The 23,802-nt window shown below is 56.9% G+C and overlaps 1 protein-coding gene across 1 annotated transcript in view; it reads left to right on the top strand.

Moving 5' to 3' along the window:
• Nucleotides 1–23,802, top strand: part of NXN (nucleoredoxin) — a 66,327-nt gene that overhangs the window by 41,152 nt on the left and 1,373 nt on the right. Inside the window, exons 2-7 of the mRNA XM_062592303.1 lie at nucleotides 5,872–5,989; nucleotides 7,480–7,613; nucleotides 8,099–8,199; nucleotides 9,019–9,125; nucleotides 17,911–18,090; nucleotides 21,032–21,156. Of these exons, the coding sequence (XP_062448287.1) occupies nucleotides 5,872–5,989; nucleotides 7,480–7,613; nucleotides 8,099–8,199; nucleotides 9,019–9,125; nucleotides 17,911–18,090; nucleotides 21,032–21,156 (765 nt within the window). The remainder of the gene's footprint in view (nucleotides 1–5,871; nucleotides 5,990–7,479; nucleotides 7,614–8,098; nucleotides 8,200–9,018; nucleotides 9,126–17,910; nucleotides 18,091–21,031; nucleotides 21,157–23,802) is intronic.

Here is a 23,802-nt window from a genome sequence, read left to right as displayed (position 1 = left end):
ACGTGGCCGTGTCGTTGTGGCGAGATCTGCTTCTGAGCCTTTAACTTTGTCTACAGGTTTTCGTGGTCAAGGGGGAAGTGCAGGTTGCAAAATATACAGGATTGATGTTGCCCTTGCGGCTGGCCTGGGCGGATATCTCTAAAAGCCTTCCTTTCTCTTGGATGAAGGCAGCTCTGTGTCCTGCGGCGGCACGAAAGGTGCAACCTGTGGCAGCCTGAGCCTAGACAGGAATGGAGAAAGCAGCTCCCGCGAGGAGCGCAGACCTGCCGGCGGCTCCGGGGTGCCGGCTGGCAAAGCTTGCGTGAAAATCAATGTTGTATCCCAGGCCCTCTCCCCCATTCGGCAGCAAGCAGTTGTGTTTTATCCTTGCCAGCGTTAGCCACCACAGCTCAGGATTTATGTTAGTAAGTTAATGTGAGCAGGGCTGATAAATCAATCAGCACGACCAGAAATAGCAGCCTGCAGCTGCTGAGAGAAGGGGTTCCCTTCGCCGTCGCGTGCACCGAGCAGACGGGGATGCCGTCTGCGCCGCGGGCCAGGCTGCAGCCCTTGCTTCGGTCACTCTGCATGTGTTTTCTCAAACACTTTTGTCTGAAAAAATGACCGTGGCTGCCTACAAAGTTCCCTCAAATGCACCTCGCAGCGGTGCGTTTCCGAGTCGCCGGACTGGGAGACCTAAGCGAACGGCTCGTCAGCGGGAAGAGCAGCCTAGCACCCCGCGGCGCTGCTTGCGCTGCCTGTTGTCCTGGGGGTTGCCGGTCACCTGCCCAAGAGATAAGAGAGCAGAACCTCCCCTGGTAGCGTTACTATGCGTTTTCCAGGTGGGCCGCCTAGACCTCGAAGAATAAATGGCTGTTCTGAAGTCTCTCGCAGCGAGTCACGGATGGAGTCGCAAATGGAGCCCCAGCGCTGTGGTTGCCGGCTCTTCCTGGGCAGCTTGGTGATGCTTTGCGTGGCAGATAAGATTACCGGAGGAGTCTGGTGACTCTTGTTTTTCCGCTGGACTGCCTGACTTAACCACCTGCACCGGGAGCCAGATGCATTGCTGAGAAGCTGATCAGCCTGTGTGGTGTCTGGAGAGGAGGGGTATTTCCTCACTCCAACTGGCTCTCGAATTGAGCCGAATATTTGTGCCAGGGGCGTACTGTGCACCGGGAGTGAAGAGCGCTCCGAAAGGATCAGCTGATTGCAGGCTGAATAGTCTGTAGATTATTTCCACAACTGTGTTAGCTTTGGCTTGATCCCACAGATCGGCACCAGCTGTTGGGAAGCGAAGCAGAGATCCCCCCTTTAAATAGATGGTCAAATCCTCAGTGTGGAGTGTGTTATTTCTATGTCATCCTCTTCGAGACAGGAAAAACGGCTTCTAAAAGTTGCTGAGGCAGCACTCAGCTCTGCTGCATGAGCTATCATCTGATCTTCCTGTGGTTTCAGAGCAAGTCGTAATTTGCTCTCCGCATCCCACGCTTAGCCCAACACACGATCCTTTGCGCGGTGCGCGCCCGCGCGTGCGTTTGCTCGGGAGCTTTACAACGCTGCCCTTCTCCTCCTGGGCTAGCCTTCCCGCGGGGACCGCAGGCGGCGGCCGCAGCCTGGCTGCGCGGAACAGCTCCCCGTGCTGTGCTTGGAGAGGAGCCGGATTCTTCCTTCCCACGTGCCAAGCTTGAAGACATGGCTGGGCTGCGGGTAGGACTTTGCCAAGTGCTGCGTGTTTATTTTATGTAGGCACACAAAAATGTTGGCTTCACGACTCGATTGCTCCCCGTACCTTAAGCTTTGTAGATGGCTTGCCTGGTGCGAGGGAGTTCATAACTGATTTTTCATAATATGTAACATCTTGCAGCCGTTTTCACCTTTTAATACAGAGCCATAGCTGGCTGACACCGCAGAAGCAACGCCGACGTTGCGGCCTTTCATCCGCCGCCAGGCGGAACCGAGCAGGAGCTCGGCCGCCTTTCCAAAGGCTGCGTGCGTTAAAAGCCCCGGCGGCTGAGCACAATTAGCCCGGGGGATAGTTTGCCACAGGACGGCTTCACTCATCCTGTTTGGAGCGTTTACATGGAGGTTGGATGTTCTTGCTGGAGGTAGCGGCTCAGCTGCGCAGTGCGGCAGTGGGATCCCCGAGTGAAGTATTCCGGGCTCTGCTGTACCGAAGTCCAGCTAAAGGTCCCTTGTAAGAAGCTCCCTGGATTGCTGTTGTCTAAGAGGCCTAAATGCTGCCTGCGTATTTCTGATATCTTTTGTACCTCTGGTTATCTCATTATGATGTTAACCAAGAGATTTCCACCACCAAAAGGCTTTTTAAAATTCCAGTTCAAGGGCACGAGCTGAGGAGATGGGTGCTCCTCACCTCCTACCTGCCGGCGTGACACCGAGTAGTCTGCTCCGGAGCCGGAGGGAGGGAGGCTGTCCTCACGGTGCCCACGTGTTTGGGGCAAATAATCAAAGGGTATTTGAAGTCCAGAAATAATAACAAACACAGAACATCGTCGTCAAGCCCATTTCCTATCAAGGTTACGTGCTTTCAGGTCAGACCTGCAGTAAAACGAGCCATTAGACTTCCTCTTTAGAAGTGTCCGATACGCTTTGGAAAGCAGAGGCTGATTGAAGGAGGCCATTACCATGGGGATGGTGGTAAATCTTGGCGTTCGTCCTTCACTGCATGCGTTTCTCATTTCCAATCAGCTTTCCTAATGCACAAGAGAATCATCAAATCCAACTGCCCTGACTTTAAACAGCACATTCATGTACTTTCTGATACAGACATCAGAATTAATATTGTTAGTGCTTCAAGACCACTAATTTGCAATTCCGTTTTTTTTATAACCGGGTTTAAAATGGCAGCCCTGTTCCAGTGGTCTTAAGTGCAGTCGTCGTGTTTGTTCATCCATGTCTTTACCATGGGTTTAAAGGATAAGCCAGCAAATAGGCTGTAGCTCTGCAGCCTTTCCCAAGGGAATTGATTCATTAGAACCTGTGCAGTACTCCTCAGGAACCTGAACTGATTGAAGCTCTCAGGCTGCGGTATTGAGGCAGGTAAATAGGGTGATAGAAGAGATTTTCGTCCCGAATTTGGGTCGTTCATGTGGTTCGAATCGCTACGAGTTGTCAGCAGTGCTCAGCGTGCGGGAAGCCCTGAAGCCCTTGGAGCAGCTGGGGTCGCTGCCTGCGTGGGGTTGCTTGGGCGCCGCGGGATGCTGGCAGCTGGTGCAGATGCGGGCTAAAGCCCGGCAGTCCTGGCTGCGTTTTGGCGTCGCTCTGCTGAGCCGTTAGCGCGCCCGGCGGGGCTCGGGTTGGAGCCTCTCGCAGCCCGGGGACGTGCTCGCTGGTCGTGGTCGCTTCGGGCCCGGCGGGACCTAACAGCTCCCCGCGTCCTGAGAAGACCCAGGGCCAGCTCCGGGCCAACGCCGGCCGGTGCGCTGGGCCCCGCAGACCGCGCCGAGCCGGCCGGGCGCGCGCGCCGCTCGCTCCGGCGCTTCCAGCTGGAGCCGGTCTCGTTTGGTTTTCTCCCCTTATCTGGGGTATCCCAGCCCCCTTCCTGTGAGTAGCAGAGAGTTGATTGAGCCTGCTTGGCTCTGACGTGCAGACCCCGTCCGTTCTCTCAGCCAAGCAAAACTGCTACAATACACTGTAGTGCCCTAAGGGGAGCTGCTTTCCATATACAAAGGACTTGGCAAAATGAAGTAAAACTTAAGTAACTATTTAAAGAGAGCTATCCAATTCCTAGCTGTAATTTCTTCCTTGTTTGCAACACCCTCTTAAATGCTTGTGATCCTTATAAAGAGCTTTTCTCCACCCCTTAAACTTCACAGAATTGGATTTTACCTTCTGTGGTTTGAACACGCTCGTTGTAAAGGGACTGTTTTGCATTTAACAGCATTTTTTTTTCTCCTTTTTTTAATGCCCAAGGCCATTTGGTTTGTACATCAGCATTAAAAATGAGTCAGCTTGGCCCAAGAAATCTGTGTATTAGGAATCTAAGGCCAGGGGGGTAGGGCACAAAGCATTGTATTTCTCCAGGTCTTAGCAGATGGAGATTAATAAAATCTTCTTGGATCTGGTTAATATTTTCCTTCAGACCCAAGAGGATTTTGATAACACCACGTTGCAGTTAGGCCAGCTCACAAAGCCTCATTCACATATCTTTTTACAAAAAATATTTTGGAAGAAATATTTCATATGCTGCCATTAAAATCTAAATGGCTTTGTGACTTTTCTCCCTCACCTAGATCTCTAGTTAAGCATACAGAGAGGTTCAGTTTGCTCTGTCTGAATGTTGCAGCCCTTCCTGCACTCGTTTGTCTTGTTCCAAGATTGTTCAAATCTTGAGAAATGGGATCATCTCTAATTTCTAAATAGAGACAGTGATCTGCAGAGCTGTGGCCTCTTTTGCAGTGGAAACATTTGGGTCCTATTACAATATGAGAGGATGAGGTGAGCAGTGCCAGGGCTTGTGGGGTGTTTCTGGGTCCGGTTCTGGAAGGGACAGGGACAGTGCTCAGTGTGTCCCTAGCACTGCCATTTTGGGGGGTGGTTGATGTCCTCATTCCCCAGTTCTCACGTTGCTGGGCTTGGTTCTCTGCTGGCCACAATGAACTGTAAATATATGGAGCCAAGGAGGGTTTGCAGAACATTACTTGATGTTAGGGGAAGCTAATGATTCATTTCCTTCCCTTCTGGCTCTGTACTGTGATTTGATTTTATTTAAGAGTTTGATAATTCACTGCTGTGCTGTCTAGGTTGAAATTCTTGGAGTAACCTAACTAAACGCAGGGATGAGAACAGCTCCTCTACTCACAGCTCTGAGACTGGCTCCTCTGACCGCAGCCATCGCTTGCTTTTAATTCCTGTTGAAGATGCACTGGCGTGGTTAGAGGAGGCCACGAGAGGTTACGAAACGCAGGCTTGCCCAGCACTGCGTGCACCTGCAAGCTGGGTCTTGCCAGCAGCTGTCGTCGTCTTGTTCCTCTGTGTTCCCGTGAGCTTTTTTAGTTTGGTTAATCTTGAAATCATTTGCCTGAAGCAAATGCTGAGAAATGTCAAACTAGAATTGCATGACGCCAAGTGCCACATGTCCCTCGTTTGGGTGGACGCGAGTTGTGCTGCTAATCGCGATGACCAGGAAACGCCGAAATCTAGCCCGGGATTTCCGCAGCGTGGCTGCTGCAGCCTGCGCAGCTTTTGTCTGGAGCCGGCGGAGGAAGGCTGCGAGGCTGGCAGTGCATTATAGATGAGCTGTGTTACGCAGCCCCCAGACTGATGTCAAACCCATTAACCAGCTCCTGGGAACCAAACCAGGAAGCCCCAGTTGCAGCAGAATCATGTTTCTGTGCGTTGGCCTGCTTTTCGGCATGGCTGTGTCTTGGCAGGAGCTGTAGGTTTGTTTAATGAACATTGAAATGGGAGGGGAGGAAGCAGCCAGGGAAGCGTTACAAATTGCTTCAGAACAGTGGCATTAAAAGTATTTGTGCTTACAACATCTTCTAAACAAAGACTTCAGAGTACAGTACAGAGACGGTAAATATTATCCCCATTTTACTTGCAAAGAAGCAAATGCCGTAAGAGAAGAAACTCTTTGCCCATCGCCATGTGGCAAGCCTGCAGCAGAGGTGCGACAAGCTGCGATCCCCGCTCCCAGCCCTTTTCACCCTCCCAAAACAAGAGAGTCGTGCAGAAGAGATACAGCGTGTCTTCCCAGGCACTGGAAGTCCAGGCTGTACCAGGGATCCAGAGAGATGCCTTCAGATGTGTTACTGAAGCATGAGCTCTGGCCTCTCGTCTGAGAGATGCTGATGTCCCAAAACGTTCCTGTTCAAGCCGCTAAGTTTACCTGTCCTCTCTCCCTGTCTTCCCTCCCGATCTCTTTTCCAGCTGAAACTGTGGAACAAGTACCGAGTCTCCAACATCCCTTCCCTGATATTTATCGATGCCTCCACTGGGAAGGTGGTCTGCAGGAACGGCCTCCTGGTAATCCGAGATGACCCTGAAGGTAAGACCTAGAGGCCTGTGTGCCATGCTAACCTGTGCAAACAGTTGTCTTTTTATTTTAGTTCACTTACCTTTGCCTTGGAAATGAAAAAAGGAAGCAAGCAACTGTTACCATACTAAACTAATCCAAGGCGTTGCTTTATTTTCAGCAAAAAATTCTCTGCATCGTTCCTGTTAGATCTCATGTTTTGGTTTTGGTTATTGAAAAGAACAAAGGTTTTTTCCTCCAGGATTTTTGTCTGAAGTGCTAATGAGGAAAAGTTAGACTAACTGAAACATTAAGTTCAGATTTTTCACTGGTGAAAGTACACGGACTGACTGAGGGCCCAGACTTGCCGTACCTTAGGACAGTGGCTTTCCAAAATACTGAACAGGTTTTGATCACAGATATCATGGTCGGTTAGGATAATGAATTCCCTCATTATTTACGAGTGAGACAGAAAATTGCTACTATTTTCTGTTTCTGAGCCTTACAGTTCTGAAAGTTAATGTTAAATCTCATCTTCTTCCAATTTACAAAAAACAAAATGAGCAAAATATGTGCCCTTATTTGTAGAGTCTGCAGAAAAAGAAACCGGCAGACCTGTCATTCAGCTGTTAGCCTGTCAATGCAAATATACTACTAACCCGACATTTTGTCATGCAAGATATGAAAACAGTGACTAGGTATAAATCAGGTGGCAGGAACTGTGTGGCAAGTACAAGTTGTGGTCTGAACCATCTGCGACGGTTCCTCAGCTACAGCTGAATATATAGATTGATTGCTCTGGGATTTGGCAGCAGATGCTTTGGAGCACGTGTTTATGCATATATACACATGCTTTCTTTGGGGGACGGGGGTAAACTAAGTTCCAGAAGTACCTGCATGTCCACCTTTGGAAAAGAACAGCTCAGTGACACAGGGAGTTGCTATGATTCAAGCCTTAAATACAGAGGAAGTGGAGTTGTGACAATGGGTCCAATGAGTCCTGCACCATCTGCTTCTTGATTATTATAGAATTGCAGCTGATGAGAAGCAGGGTGGATGGGAGGTCAGGAATGGGCAGAGCATCCTTATCTGTAAGCGGCAGATGGTCTGACCGCATTCCTGAACGTGCACCACCTTGCCCTCTGTTGTTAAAACCAACTCCGTTGATAAGGAAAAGATTCATCATCAGGCACAAAAACAGAAGAGGCTTCATGAAGCAGAAGTTGCTTTGACGTGGGTGAGGATGCAGTGTACGTGTGGGATGGAGGTGACTGACGGGTTCAGTGCAGAGCTCAGCTTCCCTGCATCAGGCAAGGGGCTCTATGTCAGGATGCCTGCACAGCTGAGTAACTCTGTACCCCACTTGTACGAGGAGAAACCTCAATAGAGCTCCCATATAGGATCGCCCGTATCTTGGCAGAACATAAGATGTTCTTCTAGTGAAACTTTTTCAAACTGTAAATGCTTTACGTGCATCTTGCTGTTTTGTGTCTTTTTTCCTCCTCCATCCCAAACTCTCCCAGGTCTGGAGTTCCCCTGGGGGCCAAAACCCTTCAGTGAAGTTGTAGCCGGGCCTCTGCTTAGGAACAACGGCCAGTCCCTAGACAGTAACGTCCTGGAGGGCTCTCATGTTGGGGTCTATTTCTCAGCACACTGGGTGAGTAGTAGGCACTTTGCAGAGCACCTGGAGTGAGCTTGGGGAATGGCTTAAGCTCTGGAGATCTCTTCTGCAGCTCCTGCAAGGTGACCAGTCCCTGGAGAGCTTGGTGGGCAGAGGGAGGATGAAGACATTCTGCCAATCAGTGTGCGAGCGGTTAAGAAGCTTTGGTGCTTTTGGGAGAAGCCATCAGCATTGCAGTTGGATGTCATCCTCAGCTGGCCCTTCAAAGGGGGAAAAGTTTACAGATTTTTAAAAAGACAGGGGTTTCAATGGCAACTTACTGATTCAGGGAACTGTTGCCAGAAGCACCAGGCACATTCTAGGCAGCAAGGCTGCTTCCTGACGCTCCAGAAAATATGAGATCATGACTGGGTTTTGATAGTATCTAGCTCACTGAGCCCTGTTTATAAAAGCTGGGTGCAAGTGAAGCTCTCTGAGGGAGACGGGGGACAGCGTGCTCATGTCCAGATCGTGTTTTGCAGTGCCCACCTTGCCGAAGCCTCACAAGGGTCCTGGTGGAGTCCTACCGGAAAATCAAGGAGGCAGGGCAGAAATTTGAGATACTCTTCGTTAGTGCAGACAGGTAAGGAAGCACTAATGCTCTGTGCAGATGGGCCGACTGCCCAGAGCTGAAAAGGTCTGCGCTTTGTGGAGTGCAGAGATGAGCAGAGCAGGGTGTTCGTGCTGCTGAGAACCTAGGAGAACCTTGTGCCTCTCAGTCGAGGAGAGCTGTGAATGACTGCAGGCAGCTCAAGGCTCGTTCGCGCCTGCGTTTTCTTCAAGTAGTCTGATTTGGGGGGGGGGGGGAGGAATTCTCCAGATATGGGATGACACCTTAGAGAAGACAGTTAAATCAGTCATAGTGGAGTACAGGGACCTGCTGAAGACTGAAATTTAGGCATTAAGATAGCAGTGGAGGAAGGTGGAGGTGCTGGGGGTTTATTTCCATGTGCTAGAGAAAGTTGGCTCTGGTGTCAGAAAGGCTGTCCGAGTCCTTCACACTCTGCCCTGCAGAGAACTGAAATGGAGGATCAGTGAGGACAGCCCCAGGATGGAGAGCAAGCTCTGTCCAGGGAGCAGCTTTTTATTTTACTGTGTAGCTTTTGGGTCTGAGATCTGAGAGATGATTGAGCTGCTGCTGTCACAGCCGATTGATATTCAGATGCCCTGGAGAGTCTGAAATATTTTATTGGGAAAAAAAATGCACTGCAGAGCCTTTTCAGAGGGACTGTGGGCTTTAAACGTGGTACAGCTCTCCCCAAATTTATATCTGCCAGCAGTCCTTAGAGGTGGGACTTGGAATGGAGGAAGATCTTTGCAGGCCAGATGTTTAAAGAGGAAAAAGTGTGTGGCAGGTGAGGAGGCTGCAGGCTGGATCCCATGTGCTGTTCCCGTTGCACAGGTCAGAGGACTCCTTCAAGCAGTATTTCAGCGAGATGCCCTGGCTAGCTGTCCCGTACACTGATGAGGCCAGACGATCGCGCCTGAATCGGCTCTACGGCATACAAGGTAGGAAAGGACCTGCTGGTGCACGGCTCTCCTTTCTGCTGCTTTTGTTGAATATTTGTAATGTCTCCTCTTGTTTAACTAAAACAAGAAAAGAGCAAAGCAAAGCAGAGTGCCCCAGGCAGAGCTGCTTCATGTTTCTGCCCTCTGCAAACTCGCATTCCTACCACCTGCCAGGCAGGCTGTTAGTTGAAACAGGACTTCCATAAACAACCTAATTCTTCCTGGAAACTTGGCTTGGATGTTTTCTACCTAATTATTGATGTATTTGTTTTGCCTTTTCTTGAAGGTTTAAATTTCATTTTCTTGCTGTTCTATGCAATGCAGAGGCAGGCCATCGCTCTCCGCAGAGGCCGAGGAAGATGGCATCTGGTTTATGTTAGTGACGTGAGTTAGAGAAGAGTGCATGTTTGATGTAAACCATGGCTTCGCCTTTACTGTGTGTGTCGGTGCCAGAATTGCAGCAGCCTTGGCTGCTCTGAGGGGCAGGGGGAGAGAGTCTGTCTGGGTGTTTTCAAAGTGTCCTGAAGATAAGAGCTCAGAGCAGCCCCCTTGGGACTGACACGCTGTTCGTGCAGAGGACAAACTGCAGCGTGGTGAGGCATGAGGTAAATGGCTGGCAAGGGAGTCTTCCGTACGTACCCACAGTTTCTCCCTGTGCTTAAGGGTCTGGAGGATTTGGAGCGTCCAGTCTTGCCGGATGGTGCGTGTTTCTCATCGACTTCAGCCCAGAGGCAGTTGGGTGGGTGCAGGCTGGAGGCACCAGCGGAGGAGCAGCCTTGCCAAAGGCGGCCAGGGGCCTGCGGACTTGGCTGAACCCTCGTGGTGGTCGCTGCGTGCCTTCCTGGCTTGGCCTGCGTCGCTTCTGTGAAGCCTCGTCAGTGAGAGGGTGCCAGAATGACCCGAACCCTTCAGTTCAGGTTATTCATCCGTGTTGGCATTAATATGATAGTTTCTGTGATCTGAGCGCTTGGCCGAAGCTCGGTGGGCAGGAGAAATGATCCCTCCTTGGGGTCTTCTGGAGTGAGCTCAGGTGCTGTTGCTGTGCCCTGTTCTCCAACCTGAAACCAAGAATAGCCGTCAGCCTGCTTTAAATAGCCAGCAGTTTGCTTCTTAATTACCTTCCCACGAGGCAGAAGCATTCCGGTTTCATCTGTCTTTCCCCCGGCCTGTTTACAAACCTCTCCGGCGCTGGTTTCGGCCGTGCTGCGCAGGACGGCTGCCAGTTTCGCTGGGACTTTCTGTAAATAAGGTGTCCAGACTTGGACCCTGCAGCGCCAGGCATGCCGTAACCACGGGAACGGGGACAACAGCTTCGCTTTCAACGCCAGCCGCTCGCTCCTTAAACGTCTCTCTTCGTTGTGTGCTGACCTGAGAATGTAAATGTTTGCTGTTCCTCTGCGCCCTGACCCTCTTCGCCGGCCGGGGTGGCTCCCAGGTTACCCTTCAGGAATGGGGGGAGCTCTGGGGCTGCTTTTCCAGGACGTGGGCAGGTCTGACTGCAAGCCCCTCCGCGCCGCGCGTCGCGGCCGCGCTGGACGGCGGGAACCTCTCGGCAAGGGGGAGCTGCGACCCGCAGAGCCGCTTCGAGATGTGGCAGCAGAAGGGAGCGCGACGGCGTCCCTGTCCCGCCCGCCTGCCCTGCCCGGGCTCTGCCGGGCGCCGGCGGGGCCGGGCCGGGCTCGGTGCCGGGCGACGCGGGAGAGGGCTGGGTGAAGGCGAACGCTCGGGCGGCTCCGCGGAGGCCGTGGTTCTCCGGCGGCGACGCCTGCCTCCCCGCGCTGCCTTGGGGGCCAGCCTTCGCGAGCGCGGCGCTGGCAGGAGCCCGTCTGTCCCCAGGCACAGCTCGCACAGCGGCTGCCGCGCTGGCGGGGTCCAGGGCTTTCCGCGAACCGAGCGAGATGTCCCGGGCTCTTCTCATCTCCACCGCTGGGCATCCCATGTAGAAGAAAAATGTGATCCGTGTCATCTGATCGGCCTTTCCCAGAATGGAGAGCTTTGGTGCTCTCAAACATCTCACAAGCCGTCTCTTGCTGCCTCTCCTAGGGTCCCCTTGGGCTGCAGTAACAGATCCGAGGCAGCGAGCGACCCGCTGCGAGTCCACGGTGGCATCGTGATGGTTTCATGCTGTCTCTGCATTTTCCCATCACCATTTTTCTGATCAGCGTTACTAGTTTCATCTCCAGGCTTCCCTGTCCCTTGTGTGCGTAGCATGCCCCGGCCCCACGTCTTAGCAGACGCCCGCTCGCCCCGTCTCTCCCGCCTCTCCCTCGTTAGTGCGTCCGAGCGTGTCCTGTCGGGATGCGGTGGCAAAGGCCCCCTCGTCAAACGCTGGTGCGGGGAAGCGGCGTCTTGCAGCTGCCAGCCTTCCCACTCTTCTGCCTTTCTAGTGGTCGTGCTGGCTTTCTGCTTTTTGCAAATCTCCAGTAAAACGGAGCGGTGGTATGTTCAGCTCTGACCTCCTTAGGTATGCTCGTTGACGTGCTTCTGTCCCGTGGTCATCGTCGCTCTCCATCCGTGTGACCCGCCAGGCCGCTGGTCCGTGGCGCCGCGGAGCAGCCCCTGCCTGGGCGCGGGGCGGTCGCTGCAGCCGGCCGGTCCTCCCGCGCGGCGCGGGGAGCCGGGAGCAGCCCCTGCGCGGAGCGTGGGTGCGCGGGGTGTTTCCCGCTGCTCCTCTAAGGCCTGTGCAGGCCGTTCCTAGGGCTGAGACAACAAAATTGTCTTCTCAAACTGTTTAAGTTCCTGAGCGGTGGAAAGCAGCAAGATGAGCAGCTCTCTTGTGTTAGTCCTGTGTTGGCCCCTACAGCATTCAAAAAAAAAAAGCGGGGGAGTGGGAAACGTAGGTTGGGTTGCTTTATTTCGGTTTGCTTGAATGCCTCTATTCAAAACCCGTGTGGAGTCAGTGGGTTGTACCATAGCCACCTATATTAAATTGCTTCTGGGTGCAGCACTGTCTCAAGAGAGTCATTTCTTGTATCCTGCTTGTTTAGAAGTAATTCTGCGTTGTGCGTGCTGCTCGCGGGCCGCGGGGCAGCTGCCCGAGATGAAGTCCCTTAACGCGAGCTCTCCTTCTGGTGGCACAGGGAGCAGTAATAAAATTTATGCCCAAATACGAATTGCCCCCCATTGCTGTGTGTTTTAGAAGAGATTTCAGGTTCCTGAAAATCCACCATGGGCTCCACGCAGCTCTCTGGGATTTGCGGTCAGCTGGGGGGACTCAAAAAATCTGTTTCCTCTCTGCCCTGGGCTTTGTTCCAGACCCCCAGGTCACTCCTGCCGCCCAGCTGGGGGGAACGACGGGGACATTACTGCTAGGAAAGGTTTCCTGTACCAGATTGCTAAAGCTTTCTTCTGCAGGGATGAAAAAAACAACAAAAACCCCAGCCTGTGTTGCAGTCGGTGTATTCTCTGAGTGTTTTTTCACAGTGATTTGATTATCCAGCCAGCAGATTTAATGCAGATAAGGTTTCCATGTCAGCTATGGGTTTTAATATATATATAAATAAATGTATTGTCAAGCTCAGTAACAAATCGTTTGGCCCCTATGTTTTCATAAGAAGCTAGCCCTGTGGGAATCGAATCCATTTACTAATGCATAAAATGAAACCAAGCCCATCTATGCTAATTCTGATCTGCGCTTATACAATATTCATTGTGGAATATCTGATTTACGATTCTTCTTGATAAGTAGATTCTGGTGTTACGACTCACGGCAATTACCAAAGTCCCCGAAAGGCACTAAAGAAATCAGTAGTGGATGTAGGTGGGTGAATAAGGGGCTCATGTGAGCGTCTAGGAGGAGAAATGGCTGGGTTAGCAGGCGTGAGATGGGGTTGCCTGTAGGGGCTGCTGGGCAGGGGTGGTACCTGGGCTTGCTGATCTGCCCCTCTTGCAAACGAGACACGTTTTGTATTTGCAGTAGGAAGTTTTAGCAGCTGGGTGCTTTGCCGTGTGTTTGCATCTGCAAATTGGGTAAAGTCTAAATGCTTTGAATTGTACATGAAATCACTGGTGACTGCAGGATCGCTCTTGCAGAACAATCCAGGTGTCAAAATCAGGACCTTTAATTTCAGAGGTCTACAAAGCTGATTTGAAATCTTTTCTGTGCTGTATTGGATTTATCAGGGTGCCTGGCAAAGGGACGCACAGGAGCGGCCGTGGCCCCGCTGAGGATGAACCTAAGCTTGCTGGCTTGCAGGCTGGCTGGCTGCCTGCGTTTCAGATGTGCAGTGCAGGTCTGGAGAGGACCAAAAGGCAGGCATTTGGCATGGAGATGGGACTCGTAAATGCACCAAGGTCCCGGTCCTGGGGGGTGCTGGTCGTCACGTGCTTCTCCTGGCTTCAGGAATGGTTCCTGCTCTCCTGGGCCTTGCAGGATAGGGCTGAAGTGAGTTTCCCAAGTCCGGCCTGTTTAACCTGTCCCTGCCCTGGAGCTATGCTGAATACCAGCAGGTAATGAATAAGCCTTTCTGTGATTTACCATCGCTCTCTTGGCACACCCGTGGGGTTTGTGAGGCCAGCCGCGGCCCTGCGGCGCGGCGCGGGCAGCTCGCACCTCCCCAGCGAGGAATGCGAGGCAGCAATGTGAAGCAGCGCTGTCTGGGCTGGAATGAGGGGAATGTAACCGCGCCGGGGCGCGCACAGGCGGCCGTGTCCTTCCCGCGCCGTACCTCGGGTCCGGAAGGCTTGTGAGTAACCCACTGTTTCAGAGGCACGTGAGCGAGTCTGGCAGCAGCTGCAGGGGAGAGCGCACGCGTGCCCCCTGCGCAGGAAAACGCCTCTGCGGAGCCGTTCTAACAAATGAGCTTTAAAACGGTGGTTTGGGCTGAGGGAGCGGCGAGGCGAGGCGGGCCGGAGCTGCCCGCCCTCCTCGCCAGCCGCCACGAGGAGGGGTGCTCGAGGGCAGTGGGATCGCAGCCCGAGGGCTGAGGAGCGGACAGGGAGCGTGACGCGAGCGCCGGCCCCGGACCCCTGTCTCTTGGGGCCTGACGCCACCTTTCCGCCCCCTTCCTTCCTTCCTTTCGGGATGTTGCTTTCTCTCCCCGAAGAGAGAGCAGCAGCCTGTTTCCCAGCGAAGTCGCCCCCCGTGAGCTGTTCCTGGTGCCGCTCTGATTTCCTGCTCCTGCGGACCGGTCGCCCGCCCTTTCCGCCGAGAGGGCGACCCGGCGCGGGTCGGGGCCGCCCGAGCGCCCGCCTGCCCCTCTGCGCCCCGGTCGCTGGCGTCGCCGCCGCTTCTCCTTCCGCAGCGGACCCGGGCCCGCGGGCTCCCGGCTGCCTTGCTCGGCTCTCCCGGCTCCCCGGGAGAGTGGGGCAACTGGGCTCCGGCTGCAGAGCGTTTCTCCAGCTGCCTGCGTGTCCGTTTGCCGTTCTGCTGGTGCCGCAGCGTCCTGCAGGCACTGAGGTGCTGGGCAGCTCTGGTCGTGTCTCGGCTGTGTCTCAGGCAATCCCCCCCCCACCAAAAAAAAAAAAAAAAAAACAGATTGCTGTTTGCTTTGCAGATATGGAGGGGTCTGGGTGGAAACTGCTTTCTCTGGGCAAACCACGGGCAGAGAGGCTCCGTTAGCGTGAAACGAACCTCCCCTGCGCAGCGATCAGGTGTGTCCTGGAAGGGGCGTCCCTGACGTCCGGCACAGCTCGCTCCCCAGGGGCTTCGCGCTGCGCCGTCGGGGCTTGCGGCTGGCGGTCTGGCGCACTGAGAGCCTCACGGATGCTTCATCGGATCGAGCGGCCACCAGCTGGTGTCTGCCCTGTGCCAGTGCCAGCCGGGCCGGGTTTCAGTCGGTGACTTGTGCGCAGTCTGTGCTGCGGCTGCCTTTGCCTCGCTCCGTTTTACGCAGCGAGCCGGGGAGGCCAGGGGCCGCGGGCGCTGCCAGCCTGCCGAGCCGGCCGGCCCGCTGCGTTTTCAGCGACGTCTCCCTTCTCACGCCTAACAGTTTGACGTGTGCATCGTTAGGGCAGAGTTGCAGCCCGTCCTGACGTGAAGAACCGTTCTTCTGAGCGTGGCAGCTTCGCATCTGTTTCTGTCGAGACAAATGCAGACCTGTCAAGCTAAATCCAGCTTCTGAAAAGGAGCTCCGGGTTCGCCAGCCCTGCCCCTGTGCCTGGATGCTTGCCCTGCGCTGCTCCCGCCTTTGCGTGCAGCGTGTTCAGATCCTCTTACAGTCTCCATCAGGCTTGCGCAGATGCTTTCGGTTGTCGTTCTGGGTAAAACGTTTTCATCACCTCTGCAGAGGGAAAGCCCCGTCCTCGTCTGGGCAGGCAGTGCACGCGAGCGGGGCGGCAGCAGAGCTTTCCCGCGGTTTTGCTGTGCTCTTACAGCAGTAAAGAACATGCTTGTAACTTCCCGGAAGACTGTTCTTAACACGTGTACTGCAGCCAGGCAGGATGAATTAAAACACCAATAGAGCAACATCCACAGCAGTCAAAGGGTGATCATCGTCCTCTGAAGCAAAACCTGTTACCAGCTGTCAGGAGCTCTTCCTCCCGCCGCCTCTTCCCGCACCCTGCCGCGTTTCCAGGTGCTTGTTGCAGCATGCTCCCCACGGGGTTTCTCCTGGGCTTTCCAGGCCCCGCAGCTCTGTGGACAAGACGATGCTTTGCCTCAAGGTTGGAACCATCCTCTGACATCCCTAGGCCTGTCCTGTTCTGGGCCGTTACCCACTAGATCCAGGCCTCCTGTCCCTGTGTGTGTATGGGGCATATCTAACTGATGCTCTCTTGGTTTTCTTCCAAACAAAGCCGAATACTTGTGGTCCCTCTTTCCCAAGCACCAGAACTGCTGAAGCAAATAACTGGGACCTCCGTCCCGCGGGCAGAAGGGTGGCTGGTCGGAGCTGCATTAGGGTTGGAGGTGTGCTGCACTCAGTGACAAGCAGCTCTGGGCCCCAATGGGGGAAATGAATTTGGTTTCCTGCCAGCAGTTTTCAGGCCAGCACCAGCGTGCAAGGGAATCTTCTCTTCCTCCGTCTTCCCGCCGTGCTCTCCCAGGCAGCCGCATGCTTGCCTTCCAGCCAGCTTCCAGGCCCAGCAGGCTGCCCCGAGAGCAGCCAAGGTGGCTCTGCCAAAATGCTGCCTCCAGCTGCGCGGCGGAGCGGCAGGCTGCGGAGGTGGCAGCCGGGCGCTCAGCGCGGCCTCGGCGGCGGGACCCCGGGCCCAGGAGGCTGATGGTGCGTGACCGCCGCGAGGGCAGCGGCGGACGGCTGCGGACGGGGCGGCTGGTGGTTTCCCCCGCGCAGAGGCCGAGCGCGGTTGGAGCTGGGCTCCTTGTCCCGCGTGCCAGGGCCGGGGCAGAGGCTCTGGGAAGGAGAGAGGAGCAGCACGAATAGTACAGAGCTCCGTTTCCTCCCTCAGCCCATCTGGCTGCCGGCAGCCTGCAGCTCGGGCGTTGCGGAGCAGAGGGTTGTAGCTTTGCCCTTGGCTTTAACAACACTCGATGTTTTTTCTTTTCTCATGAGAAAAATCTGAACGTGCATATGACTTGGAGGAGCGCTTTGCTGCTAGCTGTGCCTGAAACAGGACCGGGGTGGCAGCTGGGAGGCAGCAACCGCTTCAGACTGGCACTTTCCCCTCGCTTTGCCACGGTGCAGGTACAGGATTGCTGACCAGGACCCCGTGGCCTTGCTCTGAGCGAGATTCTCGCTTTGCAAGCTCCGTCCCGTGGCTGCGCACCCACCTTCCCCCACGGCCCCCTCCCTTCCGCTGGGGCTGGCGTGCCGAGAGGAGCCTTAGCTATTTCCTGGCTTTGTTCGCTGTTTTACGTGCAAGTTCCTCAGAGGCCAAGGGCCAGAGATGGAGAGGCCATAGCAAAGTAATTGTAGCCTTTGAAAATGATGTCTAAAAATATGGCGTTAATAACACAACGAGGCTCTAAGGCTTTCTGAGCTGAAGCCCTCACACAGCTGCCCTGCTAATTCTCCTGCTCTGCCTCCGCTTGCGGAGGCGGGCGCTCCCCTCTCGGTATTCCCAGCAGGGATCCGTGGCCCTGAGCGTTTAGCAGCAGTCCTTGTCCTTGCTAAGTGAACATAGTTAGTGCTGTGCACCTGCCTCTTGGTCCTCGGGCCTTTCATCCAGCTGGGGATGTCGGGTATCTGCGTCACCAAGGCCCGAGCACTGCAGAGCAGCATCCAAACCATGTAACGTTCATGACTTGATGGACATGTCTGTGCGCTGGGCAATTATTTCTGAGTGCTGGAAGGGGTGTGGGGCATGGAGGGGCTCGTAGCTGCTAAAATATGTGGGTTTCTGTGGGGAAGGAGCACCTCCTGCTTCCTGGCCCCTGCTGTGTGCAGTCCACCCTCTGGAAAGATTCACGCTCCCAGCTTTGAGCTTGGGCCAAGCTCTTCGCTGCCAGCTGTGTTGCAGAGGTGAGGGTGGCAGCGTCTGCCTGGCCGCTTCTGCTGTTGCCTTGCCCTGCAGAGGAGCTTTACGTCCAGGTACTCTGCAAGGTGGGATGAGTTTTTGAAGAGGGTCCCTGTCTGGTGTGGCAAGAGTTTGCATCCGAGAAGGTCCATGCCAGACAGCGCTGACCTCTCTGCACTCAGAGGAGAAAACAGGGCAGTGCCATAGCCTGTCTCCCAGCTTCCTGCTGTGGCCTCCCAAGTTACAGTGCTCTCCTGGGGCAGAAACAGGATCCAAGGACCCTGCTTCCCAGATTGTGCATGAGCTGCTGTAAAAAGAGCGTGGTCCCTGGGCTCCTGCCAGAGCCATTAGAACGCATCCTTTTCCCCCACGCCCTCTCGTTCCCAGGTTAGGACTTTGGCTGATCCCCCTTGTTTTTCTTCCGTTGCAGGCATCCCGACTCTCATCGTGCTGGACTCCAAGGGAGACGTGATAACGCGGCAGGGGCGAGTGGAAGTGCTGAACGACATTGAGTGCCGCGAGTTCCCGTGGCACCCCAAGCCCGTGCTGGAGCTGACGGACTCCAACGCCGTGCATCTGAACGAGGGCCCGTGCCTCGTTCTCTTTGTAGGTATGGCTGCTGGTTTTGGAGCAAGGCTTTGCTTGAGGAGGGGTCTGGATTACCTGCACTCTCAACTGGAGCCACCCTGAAGGCCGTCTAGCATAATAGCCTGTCTTTAGTGGTGACAGTGTCTGCGGGAAGTGGCACCTGCCCATTTGCATCCCCAAGGACAGTGATACTTGCTCCCATGTCCAGAGAGGCCGTGAGGAGACAACAGACTGCATGTGAGCAGCCTGTCAAATCCCCTCCAGGCATTCGAGGGGGCCAACAGTCCTGGAGCCTTGCTGCACCAGAGAAATGGGCTATTGCAGCCTGCAGGGATTGGCCGGAGTCATTCCCATTCCCATCGCCTGTCCATGCCTGCGCTTCTCCTGCAGCTCCAGCCCTGTAGTCTGGGGGATTTGGTGGAGCAGCAATTTGCAGTGGAGAGGAGCTGTCATATAAAAGATGCTTCAGTGGTGGCTGTGGAGAGGAATGCTAATTAGGTGTTGAAGAGAACGAGCAATGCACCGCAGCACTTGGTGGTGTTTGAGATGAGAAAGGGCTTTTCTGGAGCAGAGCCTCCAAGCACACGTGAGGTTGCAGCTGAGGCAGAGGATGGATCAGGAAGGGTGTCTCAGAGGGGCTGCAGTTCGGTGCTGGGAAGCACGGTCCGGGTTTGAATTCCCGGGCTGAGCAGGGCTGGGACAGACAAAGGATCGTCTTGCTTGCTCTGCTGATTCCTGGGTATTCCCTCTCCGTGGGAAGTTGGCTGCAGGACAGAGCAGGCTTTTCCTCAAAGCCTGTGTCCCTCTTCCACAATCAACCCACACATGAAGCTCAGTTGTGATTGGAAACGGGCCTGGAGCTCATCCTAAACACAGCTGGGCTGTTCCCGGTCACTTCCCTTCACGTGACAGCTGGTCAAATACTGGCGGTGCCTTGGCTCAGATGATCCCTGCTCCAGGCTGACCCCCGTGCTGGGGGCAGGCGGCCGCGGGGTTGCCGGCAGGGCGGTGCACCGCACGCCGCTGAGCGAGCAGAGCGGTGCGGGGTCTCCGCCAGAAGGCTCGGTCCCCTTCTCCAAGTCTGCTTGTCCCTTGAACGCTCTTCAGAGCGCTCGTGAGGGTTTGCTCAAGAGCCTGCCTTGTCCGGAGCCCGCCGGCAAGGCGTTGTGCCGAGGGGGACTGGCCTGGGATACCGGCAGGGATCACTTCCCCCTTCCTCACGTGCCCTTTGTTAGCAAAACGCCTTTTTTGCCGTATTTGTAATATGGCTCTTGCTCTTTCCCTTCTTCCCCTTCCTTTTGACCCTGATTATTTATTCAGTAGAGCCCAGCAGGGGATGTGAGAGCAGAGCCAAAAATACTCTCCTCAAGCTGGGCGGACCAGCTCGCCCCGCCGAGTGTGATTGATTGGGGCAGTCGCTGCAGGCCTCTGGAAAGAGTTATTTTTGTCTTGCTCTGTGCAAAGTTTTTTCTGTCACCTTACTGCAAACAGCTTACTGGGAGAGCGCGCTCTGGCCAGCAGCTGCGCTCCTCGCTCAGGTCGGAGAGGATGCTCGGCCCTGGCGAGACCCGCCGGCGATGCGCTGGGGCGGCGATGAAGCCGGGCCTGCACGGAGGCTTAACCCGACAACGCGGGAGGGCGGCAAGCCCCGGTGCTGCGGGAGCCTCCCCCCGCGCCGCCGCTGCTCCTGCTGCTCCGCGGCAGTTCGGAGCTTGCTTCATAGCTCGCCGAGCCTGTTAGTTGCTGGGGTTTTGAGGTGGCTCAGCTTTTCTAGACGCGCCCCCAGAGCGACGCCTGCGCTGCGCGGACGGCGTGTGAGCCGCGTGGGCGGGCGCTGCGGTGTGCTGAGCTCGCAGCGTGAGGTCGGGATTGTGGCAGTGGGCTTCACGAGCGTCTGGTCAGACCAAATCGCAGACAATATCTGTCCGCTACTCGAGAGCTTAGGGCTAGGTTAGCCGGCATGTCGAGAGTTGCCTGCAGCTTAGCCAGCAGCGTTTGTTTGTAATAAATAGATAAACGAGCCCCTCAGCTCTGCGTGTTTAGCACTTTGTCGTGCATGCAGAAGGACAGACCCCAAAATACAGTGCACGGTGGCATCCCCTTTTTTTGCTTAAAGAAGCCAGAGGGGAGGGCAGAGGAGTTCAGAGCGAGGGCGGACGGCTTCGGCTGCGGGCAGCGGCCTGTCCCGCTGCAGCAGCAGTGGTGGCATTGCTGTCACTGGCGATTATATCGGATGGCTGCAGCAGGGAGTGCGAGAGCGGGCACGCTACCAGGAGACCCAGCTGGAGGAGCTGGTGGTCCAAGAGGCTGTTTTCTTGCTTTTTACTTTTATACTTTCAGTGCTGAAGTTGTCCCCAAATTGAAACGGTTTCATCTAGATGCTGCTCAAGGACGCTGTCTCTCTTCTCTCCAACTCGGCATTTGAACTTCAGTGGTGGCTGGCGTTTGATTGATGTTTCCATCTCTTTCTACTGTACCTCTGTCAAATCAAAGCTGCCTTCACAAAGCTGCCGCCACGGAGGCTCGAGCAGAAAAGCCGCTGAGCCGCCGTCCCAAGGCGGAGGGACGGTGGGTGGCGGGCAGGGGTGGCAGGCAGCCTCAGATCAGCACGTTTGTTTGGGCTTCAAAACATCCTGATGCTTTTCACACTGCAGACCGGGCTTTTTGTGTGTGTTTGTCTCTGCGCTTCAGCAGCGGCACCGGGGCAACCTGCGGTGAAAGATTTGGGGAGCGGGAGCCTCTCTGACATGTGTCCCTGTCTCTCATGAAGAGGTTTCTGCAGCTCCCTGGTGGCTTCCCAGCCACGTGGCTTTGAAGTGAGCCCCGTGCGCTGGGGCTGCCGTCTCCGCCGGGGTGTTGCTGTGGGACAGGGCTGGCTGCACCCTGCCCTTTGCATCCATTTGATCCTAACCTCCTCTCTGTGGTGTCTCCTTGTTTTGTCTCCCCGCGTCTGCACCCTGCAGATTCAGAGGATGACGGAGAGTCAGAGGCAGCAAAACAACTGATCCAGCCCATAGCTGAAAAAATCATCGCCAAGTACAAAGCCAAAGATGAGGAGGCCCCGTTGCTGTTCTTTGTGGCAGGAGAGGTAAGCGGGAGGAGAGCGTGGGAGTTGCCGCTGGGCAGGGCCACATCCTGCTCCTCCAGGGCCTGCGGGGATGGCACAAGCTGTCAGTCGTACTGCTGAGCCAGGCCAGGCGTCAGCCTCTGGGCTGGAGTCTTGGCGCGTTTCGTACCGGGACTGAGCTGGGCTGGGTGCTGCTGTCCTGCTTCTCAGGTGGGTAAACTGAGGCACGAAGCTGCTGCAGCTGGTCAGGGTCTGCGGAGCAAAGCTAGACCCGAGTGCTGGCTCAGTGCCCTGCTCTGTGCACTGGGTGCTGCTCCCTGGCAAAGGGGTCCCAGCCGCGGTGTGCTTCGCCTTAAAAGCCGGAGCAGGGCAAAGACACCTCAGTTTGGGTGCAGGCGTTTTGGCGTGGGGAAAGCAGAGCTCACGTGGACGCGCCGCTGTGAGCTCTCGGCTGGCTGCTGCCACGAAACGCGCCTGGAAGCCAGAAGCTCACAGCCCGAGCTGGGTTAAAGCAGCTCAGAGGCTCTTCCTGGGGCCAGGTGAGAGACAACCCCCAGCACTGAGTTTGTTCAGAGGCGAAAAAGGCCAAAACTGGAAGAGGGGCCCAGTGGGGACAGGCCGTGGGGGGCAGCTGGAGTCCCCAGCCGGGGCTGGCGGCCGCACGCTGCGCGGGCAGGAGGCTCGGCCGGGCCGGGGCAGAGGAGCGGAGCCGCGGCCGCTGCTGCCTGCCCGGCCCAGCCAGCGCGTCCCTCCTCGCCGGCCCGGGAGCAGCGCGGGGCCTGCTGCTCCCGCCTCTTCCCTGACGGGCTGGCAGCCGCCCAAAGCGATCGCTGTGGGGCCAGCGCGAGCTGGCAGCCGTCGGCCCTGCCAGGAGCGCGGCCAGGCCAGCCCGGCCCGTCCGGGGCCGCAGCCCGTCTCGACGGAGCAATCCCGGCGCCGCGGAGGGGGGTTTTCCCGCACGTCCCACTGCCTCCGTCCCCCGGCAGCGCGCCCGGGGCTCGCCTGGGTGGCCGTGGGCACGTCCCGCCTGCCGCACACCCGCTGTCGTGGGCTGGTGTCTGGGGAGCGGAGCAGGCGGCAGCGCCCACCGCGCGGGCAAAGCGCACCCGCGGGCGCAGCCGGGAGCGCCCCAGGTGCCGCGCGGGGGGCTGCGGGGCGGCGCGGCGCTGCGGGGCTCCCGGCTCGCCTTCGCGCGTGAAACCGGGGCTGTTCCTTGAGCCGGCCGGGCGCTGGGGGCGAGCGTGCGGGCGGGGGAGCGCCGCAGGGTGCTCGGACACGGCGCCGGCCGCCGGCCTGCGGGGAAATGGGGCCTCTGCGCTGTCTTTCCCCCCCTGCAAGCGCTTGGTCCTGCCGCGGGCTCGGAAGCCAGCAGGGTTTCGCGTAAAAGCTAGCAGGTCCTGAACAGGCTGCTCGCCCCCGGCGGGGCCGCTGCCCTGTGCGGCGGCGGGGCGCAGAGCCGCCCGGGCCGGGCTCCCGACCGCGCAGCCCCTGCAGGAGCCCTCGTCGGGAAGGCCCCGCGCTGCCCCCTCCCGCCGAGCCCGTTCCTCCCCAGCCTCCCGCTCGCCGGCTGGCGCTGAAACATTGCCGCTATTCATGCGGCTCCCGCCATCCCTGCGGCAGCCGGGCCCGAGAACGGGGAGCGTCCGGCGCGTTCCCGTTCGTGCAGCGCCGCCGCGGGCGCCCGGGTCCGGGCCGGCCCCGGCACCGTGCGCCGCGCCGCAGGCGCCTCCCTTCCCTCCGCGCGTGCCGTCCGCGCCGGTTCCGCGTCAATCGAAACGTTGCGGTGGTTTTGCGGCGCTCGTGTAAAGGGCGGCAGGTCCCAGCACCTCGACTCCTCGCCGGAGCTCGGGGCCTGGCTGGCAGCCGCCCGCGGAAGCGGGGAGCGTCGGGGCCGTGGGGCGCCCGGGGCGCCTCTCCCGTGCCGGCCGCCGCCGAGCGCTGCAGAGCTACCAGCCCCTTCCCGGGTTTATTTATTTCTGTTGCTGCCGTCGGGAACCGACTCGGAGCGACGCCCGGTGCCGGACGCTGCGTGTTCCAAGCTCGGCCCCCGTGAGGCTCCGCGTCTGCCTGCGGCGCTCGGGGCCAGGAGCTGGCGGTGAATCATCCCGGCGGCAGCTTTGGAATCCCGGCGTCCTGGCAGCGCCGGATCGCGCCTCCCCCTTCGCCCGGAGCGGCGATCTGTCTGTCGGCAGCGAGGGCAGCCCGCCGCCGCGGGGGAGCGCGGGTCTGCGCCCGCTCGGCTCTGCCGCCGCGGCGGGCGGGGAGCGGCCGAGCCCGGAGCGCGCCGGCTCTGCCTCCTCCCCCGGGAGCCTCCGGCCGCCAGGGCCCCCGGGAAGGACGGGCGGGCTGGGCTCTGCGGGGACGAGGGGGCTCCTCGTGGCTCAGCGGCCCCGGCCCGTGCCTCAGCAGCGCCAAGTGAGGCTAGCGGGGTGCCTGGTTGCGTCCTGGTTTTGCTGCCAGGAATTTTAATCCGGTGCATTTGACAGAAGGATTTTTCAGGGAGGATTGTGTCTTCCCCGGCGTCTTGGAAGCGAGACCCCAGCTCCTGCGCGGTGAATGCTCCCCCAGGAGCTCAGAGCTTGGCCCAGGCAGCGGGTCGCTGCGGGGGGCTGGCAGCTGCGCTCCTCGGGGAGGCGGGTGGAGGAGCACGTGGGCCCGTCCCAGCCC

The sequence above is a fragment of the Rhea pennata genome, chromosome 20 (genome assembly GCF_028389875.1).
Source record: "Rhea pennata isolate bPtePen1 chromosome 20, bPtePen1.pri, whole genome shotgun sequence".
Lineage (NCBI taxonomy): Eukaryota > Metazoa > Chordata > Aves > Rheiformes > Rheidae > Rhea > Rhea pennata.
This window is presented reverse-complemented; position numbering and strand designations above follow the sequence as displayed.